Source organism: Alligator mississippiensis, chromosome 1 (assembly GCF_030867095.1).
Source record: "Alligator mississippiensis isolate rAllMis1 chromosome 1, rAllMis1, whole genome shotgun sequence".
NCBI lineage: Eukaryota > Metazoa > Chordata > Crocodylia > Alligatoridae > Alligator > Alligator mississippiensis.
This window is the reverse complement of record NC_081824.1, coordinates 442,033,073-442,045,943: the sequence shown is the minus strand read 5'-3', so window position 1 is coordinate 442,045,943 and position 12,871 is coordinate 442,033,073. Positions and strand designations below refer to the sequence as shown.

The 12,871-nt window shown below is 43.0% G+C and overlaps 1 protein-coding gene across 5 annotated transcripts in view; it reads left to right on the top strand.

Moving 5' to 3' along the window:
- Positions 1–12,871, top strand: part of CEP126 (centrosomal protein 126) — a 54,841-nt gene that overhangs the window by 18,749 nt on the left and 23,221 nt on the right. For 4 of the 5 annotated variants that reach the window (XM_019482029.2, XM_019482028.2, XM_019482030.2 and 1 more), the window contains one exon: positions 346–538. In XM_019482029.2, the coding sequence (XP_019337574.1) occupies positions 346–538 (193 nt within the window). Of the gene's footprint in view, positions 1–345; positions 539–7,794; positions 7,906–12,871 lie in introns of those variants that run through there. The other variant, XM_019482032.2, reaches the window with a different exon arrangement.

Here is a 12,871-nt window from a genome sequence, read left to right as displayed (position 1 = left end):
CAAGTTGTAAAGTTTTTTCTTTTGTCTAATTTAAAGCGGTCTTCTAGGAATTTATGACAGTTAGTCGTAGCATTCCCCTGGGGAGCCCTGAACCTTGACTTATCCCCTATGTAGGTCCAGCCTGTGCAGGGGATAAAGCAGGGGCCCTTTGGAAAGAACAATCTGATTATTTAATTGTAGAACATATACTTTAACCCCTGACTTTATTTGCCAGGTATTACATTTTTGCTCTGATATCTGCATATTTTTATTTTAAAAAATAAACATATTTGAAAATGCATAGTTGCTCAAAAATACTTATAAAGCATGCAAAAAGTAAGAATTGTATTTTTTTTCTACCTCAAGAACAACAGACTCTCCCTCAGTTTCATCTAGAAACGATTATTTGCATCAGAAACAGACCTCGGCATGGGTTAGCAGTGATAAAGCAAAACAGGAAAACAGTACAACAAATCCAGATAGTAACCAACTTTTCTTCCAGCAAAATCTGGAAGAAATGCAACAATTCCTTGAAGAGCAGCATCTGAGCAACTTGGAGGTATGATGTTTTAATATGTAGTTTCTAAATAATGTTTCTGAAGTGTCTTAAGTTTAATAAAAATGAAAAGCCCAAGAGGTAGCTATTACTATACTTAGATCCTCTGACTGATGTCGGCACCTGCAGTGTCCAAGACTCACTAAGTGACGCAGTTCAAACCAGTGTGTTATTAAAACACTGTATACTTATGCTATAGTTCATACCTAAGGTCTTCTTTGTATTCCAAAAAAAAATTATACGAGTTCTTATTTATTTAAAAACAGCCATGAAGATTGTAGGTGTTGACTTGAAGTCCCAAGACTTTGTATGATACATAATAGCATTTTTGTGTCCTCTTTTTGGTTTCTTGGAATTTGTAGAAGCTTTTTTTGGATTTACAATCCTAAACATCTACTAATAATGGTCTGCTTGCTTTGGGCTCATATATGTTGTCTTTGAAAGCAGTGTATTTCCTCTCTTGGTGTCCTAGGCTGATATGGCCCTTGACCAGGACCAGGACTCTTCCACTTATCACTTGTAGCTCTTTGCTAAAATGTTACCACACATTTTGGTTTCAAAGAATCATAGAAAATTAAGGTTGCAAGGGGCCTAAGAAGGTCATCTAGTCCAAAGCAGGACCATCCCCAACTATATCATCCCACTCAAGGCTTTGTCTAGCTAGGTCCTAAAAACCGTTAGGATGGAGATTCCACCACCTCTCTGGGTAACCTGTTCCAATGCTTTACTACCTTCCTAATGAGAAAGCTCTTCCTGATATCTAACCTAAACTTTCCTTGCTGCAACTTGAAACCATTGCTACTTCTTTATTATCTGCCACCACTGAGAACAGTCTAACTCCATCCTCTTTGGAACCACCCATCAGGTAATTGAAGGTTGCTATTAAATCCTCCCTCAGTCTTCTCTTTGCCAAACTAAGTAAGCCCAGATCCCTCATCCTCTCCTCAGAAGTCATGTGCCACAGCCACTTATCCATTTTCATTGCCCTCTGATAGACTCTGTCCAATTTGTCCATATCCTTTCTGTAGTGAGGGGCCCAAAACTGAACACAGTACTCCAGATGTGGCCTCACCAGTGCAGAATAGAGGGAAAAAATCACTTCCTTCAATTTGCGGGCAGTGATCCTATTAGTACAATCCACTATGCCGTTAGTCTTCTTCGCAACAAAGGCACACTGTTGGCTCATATTCAGCTTATTGTCCTTTTCTGCAGAGCTGCTGCTTAGCCAGTCGGTCCCCAGCCTGTACTGGTGCCTGGGATTGTTCCATCCCAAGTACAGGACTTGGCACTTGTCCTTATTAAACCTCTTGAGATTTCTTTTGGTCCAGTCCTCCAATTTGTCAAGGTCTCTCTGAATCCTAGCCCTACCCTCCAGCATATCCACTAGTCAGTGCCAAGTTAGCATGTATGTTGCCCCTTGATAGATCTGCACAGGTGACTTTTGAAGTAGTAGGTACAGCCAAATATATTTTGAAGTCTCTGACACTGATGCTCAGAAAAACACACAGTTCTAGCTTTATAGCGCTCACACAGGTGTTCAGCAGAGGCTTGAGAACATTCTATATGAGGAAAATAATCTCTTTAATTGGAATTACTTTTTTTTAGTGTTCTCCTTGCAGTAGATGCTGTAACAATGTGGATACATTGATACATTCCCTGAGTCAGAGGTGGCTAAACTGTGGCACAAGTGGCAAGGGCAACCTCTGTGTGTGGCCTGTGGCAGATCAGGTAAGGGAAAGGCAGCACAGCAGCAGATAGAGTAGGAAGCAGAAATGTGAGCAGCAGGGAGCACAGGGTAGAAAGCAGAGTAGGAGATCACGCAGGATTAGGAAACAGAGTAGGAAGCAGAAAGCAGAGCAGCAGTTCCTGGGAGTGTGAGGGGCTAATTTGTGTCATGCTTGCTAAAAAGATTGCCCCCCATTGCCCTAGATAATGATGATGATGTGAGCTAGTAAAATTTCTTTTAAAATACAAAATAATTTTCTATAACACTTTTAATTTTAAAACATAAAAGTCTAAGCAATATAACGTTAAATGTATCATAGTAAGAAAATAATATTGTGCTGCACTTTGTCAAAAAAAAATCCAGTTCCCTTTAATGGATTTTCATGAGAACATCCTTAAGTGACATATATACACATTAAAAATATAATGTATAGCAGAACATATTGTACAGATATGGTATAAAGTCTTGCATTGTATCACTAGTATCACTTTTTAAAACACCTTTGGGCCTATAAATAATCTAGCTTTCTTCTTCTAGAATTTATTTGATTATTACCACTAGGGGCCGCTTGTATTCTTCTCTGTGAAATGGGCAAATATTTGCAATTTGAAATTGTTTACAATATTTTTGTGGGGTTTCTTTCTAGAATTGTGTATTTTAGGGACTCTATTCAGACAATGTCGGCAGAAAAATTAGTGTCATTGTTTTGCAGCCCAAATTTTGGCAGTTGTTACTGTGATTATACTGATCTCTTAATGAATTGTGGCTCTCAAATTTATTGACATGACAATAAAGCATTAAGAAACCATATCTAATAATACTGTGTATAAAACTTCTATAAACAGCCTTTAATAAGCTTGTTACTATGTGTTCCTCAGATCAGTCAAAGTAATTGCATCCAACAGTTGCTTCTACAAAGCTGAAGGCAAACATCAAGGGCTTGTCTCACCAACCATTGAAAATCCTTTTATTTGCCTCCCTTTGTTTCAGTTTTTACAGGCCCAACAGGATTATAAAAATTCCTAAAATTCTTTTCTTTCATATAGGGCAGTAAAGTTCTATGTGGTCCCTACAATCAGATTCACTGTTTGTTCTCTGTGTCCTATCTTTAAAGATAGGTATAGTTTCAGTATTAAGCCTTCATTTTGCAATGACCTTTGTGTCATTTCTCACGATTAGAACATTACAGAAATTTATCTATGTTTAGTTTTGCCTCTTGCAACAATTTTTGTGTTTGCACCGTAAAACGAAATGCAGTCTTTCAAAAACCGTCATTAAATATGTTGTATCTTGGAGAAACTTGTATAGATAACTTTCACTCATAAACAGAGGCCCTCTCTTTTCTTTCTCCATCTAGATATTTGAAAAGTAGAGTTGATAGCTAAGGTTGCTTAACACTTTTTATCATAAAAATCTATCCTGAATTTTTTTTAACATTCCCAAATTTTAACTTTGACTTGAATTTTTCCATGACTGATGGCTGTCTCGCTCCTAACTTTTTTAAGAATTTCAGTTAAAATGTTTTAACTCTGTCTAAGAACGTGACTAAAAAAATAGTAGAGTTTTATCAGAAGACAATTGTTTGATTGCTTGGCCAAAACCAAACACATTTTTAAAAAAATTTTTGATCCAAAAAAATGTTTCTGCTTTTTTGGCAAAATATTTTTAAAAATCTTGAAAGTGGAAAATGTCTTCTAATTAAAACACAATATTTAATTTCATTTGGGGGAATTTTTAACAAAATTAAATTTGGAAAAAAGCTAGTTTCACAATGGAATTCAGGTACCATTCACAAAACAAGAGAGAAGTTGGGAGTCTTCTCCCCAGTACTCTGTGATCAAGATGATCACCTGGTACATGGGAAATCAGGACTCAGACCTCTGCTTTGTCTGACGTTGAAGTAGGAAGTTAAGAGAAATATAAATATTAGGTATTCTGGATAGGACCTCTTTTCCTGAAGGTGCCTAGTGTGTACAAAATACCAATTGTAGCAGCGACTGGAAAGCACATGTCTACTCTCCCAGATCCGTGCCTTCATTAAAGGGATGTTGCTTTTTAAAGGAAGCATCATTTTTAGGAACTCGCTGGTCCAAAGGCTATTTATATCATAATTAGGCTTCACAGGATTCATTTTTTATTGGTGAATGTTAATAAACATTGATTTCACCTCACACTCACAGACCAACAAAAAAAATATGTCCTATCATTAATAATCAATATTTATAGAAAAAGAAAGTAAGAAAAATGATAGCTGATGGAGTGTGAAATGACAGCAGTCCTACAGAACTGTGCTTACTGTACTTTGGACTTCAACTCCCAGAAACCCCAAGGGACTGGGAACAAAGGAAGAGGAAGTGACAAAGTAGACGAGGGAGCTACAGGCAAAATCTGGATTAGTCTACTGGATCTAGCAAATTAGGCATTCCAATAACTGGAGCAAAAGGCCCAAGATATTTTTTTATTAATTTATTTTTAATTTTTTCACTTTTTTATGAATGAAAAGAATGTTTAAAACAGGTATGATTTATTTCTTTACAGATATTTACTTTTAAAATATTTTGATGTGATTTTTTTTTTAAGCTTTTAATATCCTACTGTCATTAGTAAATTGACTACACCCCTCACTTTGTACAATCCTAAAAATTAAAATTGATAAAAATGGAAATAAATGCTTAAAAATTAACATCAATCTCATCCATTGGATTTATTAAAAAATAAAAATTGAATTCTGCCAAGTCTAATCATAATGCACTAAAATACATCAAGTATACAACAGTAAAGCAAGATATTGGACCAAAAACTACTTTCATTTAGCTTTTGTAATTAGTAGTCAAACAAAATGAATTGAACCTATAGACACTTCTGCATGTGGAAAAAATTACTTGCGTGAATAAGCTGGATCATATGACTAATGATTGCTTGCAATAGTTAAGTTACTTATGTATTTGTGGAATTGAACTACATCTATAAAATTTAATGTTTTGATGGAAAAAATTGAACTCCTTTTTACAGCAACTTTGTGTTATTTCTGGAATGAGTTGCTATGCATCTTCTGTTGCATCTTCAATTCATGTCCTATCCTGCTTCCTTATTCAGAGGTCTGGACACAACTAAGAGAAAAATAGCCTTCTGTGTATATACTCCTTGGTATTCAGGCAAAAAAAAAAAAGTTGTAATGCACCTTGTGTCCATTAGAAGAATTGCACCTTGTGTCCATTAGAAGAATTTTTTTTAAATGAGGTTAGGGAAGGGGGCACTTGGATAGAAATCAGCTTTCATTTCAGTGACAACTTCCATTCCAAGATTGGTCTTCTAAACATAAAAATGCTGTCCATCTTTATTCATTAAGACTCATGGCATGAATATGCTGATCATGTGACAGAATCAAGTGATGTCCATATTATCCTTTTAGCAAGGTCAATGATCTTAAGTTGTTATTGGTTCTTATTCAGTCCTGCAACATACCAGTGTCATTCAGATTATCTGACTTTTCCCAGTAACCTCATACTTGCTATAAACCTTATTAATTAAATTTGAATATAGCTGCCAATTTAACTAACTTTGTCCAAACAAGTTATTTTGGTATTCTCATGCAAGTGAATTGATTCATTCCAAGCTAGAGGTGCACTGATATATAGGTGCCATATTGGATCAGCACCAATAAAAGGAAAATTAACATCATTGGGTTTTTTTTGGCCATTGTAGCCAATAATGTCACCGATAAATATAAAATGCCTTCTGGTCAGGCCCCTGGACACTACGTGCAGTTGTGCAGCCACAGCATGCACGTAGTCAGGAATGCATCTGGGCAGTGTGGAGAGCAGCACCCCACAGACAAGTCTATGGAGGGGAAGGAGTATGGGAAAGGGAAGGTGCATGGAGGGGGCAGATTGAGGCCCCCACGGTGAAGGAGGGAGTGGGATAGGGGTTGGGGCTGAGGATGGTGAATGTGACCCTGGGGTCCAAGCAGGACAGAGCCACAGGCAGCTCATTCAGGAGGTGTAGGGGTGTGAGAGGAGAGGCGGTTCTGTGCCACTGCATGTACCCCGGGGGAGGCATGGGGTGGCATGTGACCCCCTGGATTTGTGCACAGGGCAGATGCGGGCTGCCCGCTGTGGGCTCGGGGCTCTCTGCCCTCCTGCCTGCCTCGGGAGCCGCGCACTGACTGCGCATCCTCTGCCCATCCGGAAGTGGTGGGAGAAACGAGTTATGCCTCCCGCTGCTAGATGGCCAGGAGGTGCACAGCCATCACATGGCTCCCAGGGCAAAAGGCAGCAGGGCGGAGAGCCCTGAGCCCCCAGTGGGCAGCCCTCCTCCACCCTTGCTGTGTTCGACTCAGCTCCTAAAAGCATCCCTGTGCTTTAAAATGGTGGTGGGGGCACTTGAACTAAAGCTCATTTGCCAAGCTTCAGTTCAAGTGTGCCCGCCACCGTTTTTAAGTGCCGGGATGCTGATGGCCTGGATGAGCTGTCCGCAGCTCTGTCCCACTCCCAACCCTGGCCCCAGGGTCCCACTTACTGCCCTGGCTGGGCAGTGTCCCCAGCCCCTGCCCCATTCCCTCCCTCACAGTGGGGACCTCGATCTACCCCCACCATGTCCCTTTCCTACCCCACGCCCCTTCCCCTCCACAGGCTTACCTGCAGGGAGCTGCTATCCACACTGCCTGGCTGTGCTTCTGTAAATCAGTTCTTGGATTGGTATCAGCCAATGCGCCTGGTGAATAATCGGCTATTGGTATCAGCCAAGAAAACCTTTATCAATGCACCCCTATTCCAAGCACCTGCACTTTCTTGCTTTATAGGATGACATTTTAGCTTCATATCAAGATTTGGTAATGGACCAAGATTTCAGTGGTATCCTGCGTAAATTCAGGGTGCCACTTCATTAGATCATAATGGAGGGTTGAGGCCAAGATATAGTAATCCACAAAAATTTACAATGCAGATCAATATGTTAAATCTGTATGAATAAGTAAAGATCACTAAATTAGTATTCATAGAATTTTTCGTACAAATGACACACAAAAATATGTTAAATGTCAAGCAGTGCAAAGTGAAGACCATTCAGAATTAAGGTTTCTCATGGAAGGTTTGGCATCCTTTGTATTTATTCATTAAGATACAGTCTAATGATCTGGTTAACTACTATTTTTTCCACATGCCCCCTCCCCCCTGCCCATCTCAATCAGTGTGCAGGATAGAAGTTGCGCACAAACTGAGAAGCTGTTCACTGTCTTTTCATCCTCCTCATTCAGTGTGCCCTCTCTATTAGCACCAAACCTTGCATTAAAAACAAATAATTAATTTCTTTATGGACTTCCCTGTCACATTGGTATCATAGTATTATAGCCCTATAGTCTCAAAGCTCCTTGGGTTCTTGACTCTTACTTGGGTATCTAATTCATTTATATTTCAGTGGGAGCTGAGTACCTAAATACTTTTTAAGGTTCTGGGTCTTAGCTCTTTACAAGCATTAATGATTTTTTCTTCAGAACACCAGTGTAAAGTGATGTTGTTATGCCCATAAAATCCAGGACTTCCTATTTGAATGGACACCATTCTGATTTTAAAAGGAACCAGTCTCCTGATCCAGGAGGTACATGCCACAGCAGTAACAGCAAATGGTGGATTCCACAGACACTGAGGTATTCCTAATACAGCAATTTCATAACATCAGCAAGAATTAATAAATTGTATATAGATTCATCAGATTCTCACAGAAATAGAATCTCCTTCTCTATAGCCAGGCATCCATTCTGACTTTCCTGCTATTCCTATCACATGCAATCCAAATCTTCCCACTTTGATACATGAAGCATGGGTCACACATATAACAGCCTCATTCACCCCACAATTTATTCAGCTTTTCAGCACAGTAGACATTATGAACTATATGAAACAGGGGTCTTGTGTAATCCTGTAATAAATCATGTAACTAAAGACTGTATCATGATGTATATGCAAAGACAGCTTTGGGGGTATGTCCTAACTTTTGAGTACTTGACTTTGAAACCTTATTTTTTAACTTATTCCTTTAAATAGTTTCCTAATTTTTTTAATTGAAAAAAACAAATGTTATTATAGTGATCAGTGTTGATCAGTAGCTGGTTTGAGATGTTTAGTTCCAAACCTTAGATTTCTATCAGACTCTAGGGACATCATATGTATTAACCTTTCAAATGAGATTTAAATTATTCTGGGGCACTGCTTATGATCCTTGCATTTTGTTCCCTATGCTTTATTTTACCACCACAAGTAAATACAATATTCTACAAAGACTATTCACCATGACAATATACAAGATATACTGTTAAGTAATATCTGGCAGATGAATTCCTAGGTCCTAGCAAAGCATCTCAAGTCCCTGAACAATCCCAGAATGCTCTTTGTGGCTGCTGGAAAAGCATCCAGGTTTGGGGCTTAAATTTTAAAAGCACTTAAGTGACTTGAAGCTAAGTTCTATTGACTCTTGCAGAATTAGTGCTTACCTCATGCAGGTTATTTTTATAAAATCCTTAATTTTGTATTGCTCCCATTGCTGATATAATTAGTATTATAGAGGGCTGGTTGGTCCTGGGTTTGACTGTAAAATTCATCCGACTGCAGGGGCTGGTGGCAACATGGTGGGGCTACTAATGGCAGGGTAGCTCCTATAAAATATCACAATGTTGCAACCTCCCAGACTAAGGTGAGTATAGGGCACCTCAAAACCCTAGTCCCCGTGCCTTGTGAGTACTCCTTAGCTGGCTAAGGGACATCACCCGGACAGGAACGCACTGTCACTGAGGCATTAAGTAGTTAGAGCACTTCCTAGCTGTTGCTCTCTGGCAGAAGCTACAACCACTAAGTCATTGAACATCTAGACTCAATCTGGCCTTTGGACTCTGTCTCAGTGGTCTAAATAGGGGTCGTAGGTCTAGGACAGCCTCCACTCCTCCATACTTTTGCCTAGACATATGCATTGAAGGTCTTGGTGTAATGGTTGAAGGACTCCATAAAAGCCTTACGGAACCTGAGATAACTACCAAGGCATCCAAACTGCTCTATTCTGGGGTTGCCTGCTTGCCTCTCTGGAGGAAGGCCCTAGAAAAGATGGACCAAAAAATCTGTGCCCCAACCCAATTTATCCTGGTCAGAATAAAAACAGCAGGAGTGTGATTGTAGCCATAATGGTCCAGTAAATGTTGAGAGGCAAGGCTTTTTTGTGATCTTTTATTGGATCAACCTTATAACTGGGAGAGCTGTTAAACAAGCTTTCAGGCATCAGGTGTCCTTCCTCAAGTATGAAAGAAGCAGAAACAGGCTGGGCTAAATATTAGAGAAAAACTCTATGCAAATACAAGCAGTCATCTTGGAGGGATACTGGAAGGCTATGAACTAGGAATGAAGAGGTATAAACAGGAGCTATTATGACCGCCGACAGACGGGGGCAGAAAATGGCGTTTTATTTTCAACTTGGCGTGCCATCACACCGAGTACAAACCATGCACAGAATTTGAACCACTTGCCCAATGTTTACGTAGATAAAGCCAATCTGGGGTCAACAGACTCTGGTGCAACTCAGGCACATGCACCTTTTCTAATTCCCTCCCCATGCAGGGTGATCAGAGCAGATCCTGAAGAGGGCTACTCAGTTCCAGTTGCCGAATTGCACTCCTGTCCTCGTTCAAGTGCTAGACAATGGGCCTGTATGAAGCGGCAAGTATTTGCTTTAGATTTAGATTCAGCCGATTCAGAAGAACAGTGATTCGATGTGGAGATTCAAATCACTGTCCTGATTCGATTTGGCCGAATCAGATCCGAAGATTCGGCGCTGCTTCAGAGATTCAGCCATAGAGTAAACAGACAGCAATCCTCACCATGCTGGACACAGTTCCCTCCAGCTGGTACGTCTGTTGTGGGCGGAGGGGAGAAAGAAGGGATGTGGGGGAGGGAGGGATTGAGGCTGGGGCTGGGACATGCTGCCCAGCTGGGGCGGGGGGTGCAGGACTCAGGGAGAGGGGAGGGGGGGCGCGGGATGCGGGCTTGGAGTGAGGGCTATGCCTTGCTGCCGCTTGCCCAGCCGGGGCCGGGAGCACAGCTTGCTCTGGGCAGAAGGGGGAAAGCTGCAGCAGGGCATAGCCCTTGCTCTCAGTGGTGCCATGCCCACATCCCATGCCCCCCTAATCCAGCTGTGCAAGCAGCAGCAGTGTACTCCCCTCCGCGCCAGCAGAACAAAGTGGCGGCAACACCCGCATCCCGCACCCCCTCCCCCCACCACTCCGACTGGGTAAGGAGTGGCAGGGCAGAGGCCCTGCTCCCAACACTGATGTGAGCCCAACTGTGCTGGGAGCAGGGGCTCTGCCCTGCCCTCCCTCCCACTCTGCCCTGCTGCCACTTGCCCAGCCGGGGTGGAAGAGGAGGGGTGCAGGATGTGGGTGAGGCAGTGCTGGGAGTTGGGGCTCTGGCCTGCTGCCGCTTGCCCAGCCAGGGCGGGGGAGGAGGGGCATAATGCAGGCAAGGCTCACTCTGGGCAGAAGGTGACAAGCGGCAGCAGGGCACAGCTGCCGCACCTGCATCCCACACCCCCCCCCCCCGACCTGGCTGGGCAATTGGCGGCAGTGCCCACATCCCATGCCCCCCACCCCCGCCCTAGCTGGGCAAGGAGTGTGCTATGCCCTCCTGCTGCTTGCCCCCTTCTGCCCAGAGTACACCATGCCTGCATCACTCCCTGCTCCCTGCCCCAGGTGGGCAAGTGGCAGCAGGACATAGCCCCCTCTTTGAACACTGCCGCATCTGCATCCCACACCCCCCTGCCCCCTCCTAGTCCCTCACCCTCCGCCCCAGCTGGGCAGCTTATCCCAGCCTCAGTCCCAATCCCTCCCTCCCCTACACCCCTTCCCTCCCCCCTCTGCCCACCACAACAGGCTTACCAGCTGTGTCCAGCATGGTGAGGACTGCTGCCTGTTTGTCTATGGCCAAATCTCCCAAGCGGCGATGAATCTTTTCCAAATTGATTCAGACCTTTTCCTGATTCTGTTCAGATTTGGAGGTTTGGTCGCCGAATCGGGCCGAACCTCCTCTGAATCGAATCGGCTACTGAAGCTTCACACAGCCCTACTAGACAACCTTCTTGTAACTGCTGCCTTCATGCCAGTTCATGACTAGGAGCTTCCAGACCTCACAATCCTTCCAGACCTCACAATGCCAGTTCATGACTAGGAGCTTTCAGACCTCACAATCCTGTTTCTGTCATCACTAGTGGCTGCCAAAGGGCTTGAAAAATGTGCTGGAAAGGCCGTTTTTATGAAAGACACCTGTGTGTGATTTCCTTTATTATGGAGAAGCAGCTGCACATCAGCTTCCACACAGTTTTTGACAGAATGGGACCCTTAATCCAATGGCAAGGAGGCCAAGACAGAGATCTCATTCTGCTGCAGCCTTCATCTGCCTGTGCAACTGTTGAGATTTTAATATCTTCTTCCTCCTGCTCCACCATTGAGGATTTGTAGACCCATTGCTGGGGTCTGAGCAGGCTTATTATAGTAGCAACCTATATTTGCCATGTCACAGCACCATCAAAGGATATATGTGGCTTTTCAGGCAGGAAAGCATTGCCATCTGCTGTCCCCACCACGTCCTGGTGGTGCTGCCACTGCTTGGTCCACGACTGCTTATTCATCAGCAGGGATCCTGGTTTTCCATGATAAAAAATAGCAAATTCTCTGATAAAAACCTCAAAATCCATAATTTAAAACTAAAACCCCCCCACAGCCCCCCCTCCCTGGTCCTGCTGGTGCCCCTCTTTGCCCCCACAACAGCCCCCCAGCCTGGCTTGTGCCCCTTGCCTCCATACACAGGCCAGAGTGCCTGGTTGGGGGCACATGAAATGAAAGCAACTCTAGCAGCCCTTAGGGGAAGCTGCACATGGAGGCACTGGCCAGACACTCCATGTATTTCCCCAACATCTCCCCGCTCCCTAGGCCCCAGCCAGCTTCCATCCCAGACCTGCTCCTCAACCCTCCAGCCCCCTGCAAGCCCCACATACCACTTAACAGGCTCTGGGAGGAAAGTAAGCCTGACCTAAAAGCCGCAGGCTCTGCCCTTCCCCCACTCCCCCTCCCCCTGCCCCTCCAGGCAGGGTTGGGCCTTTCCTGCCCTTTTTGCAAACAGCTCTTGTAGGCTGTAACTCTGCCAGCCTGCAGAGCTCTTTGCAAAAAGGGGAAATCTTCAGGTTTCTCTGCTGAAAGAGAAAATCTGCATTTTCTCTGATAAAACCAGGAAATCCATGGTTTTCTCGGTTTTTCCATAGGAAACGGAAAACCCAGATCCCTGTTCATCAGTTACCCCTGCTTATTTTGCAGCTAACCTTCCCAGAAGGTCATTCCTCTATCTGTGGGTGTACTAGATAGCATTACAGTTCTGCCACTAGCTTTGTTAGAGGAACCAAGGAAACTAGCTAACCAGTCTTTCCTTTTTAATTTCTATTTAATGTGCATTGTGCCCTGGTAATGAGACATGACTGAACATGAACAATCAGAGAGGGACAGTTACTGTTAAATACATCTTTGGTGCTATGTAAATAGTATCTTTTCCTCTTTTTAAAAGAAAAGTAAGAATTCCTTTGACTCT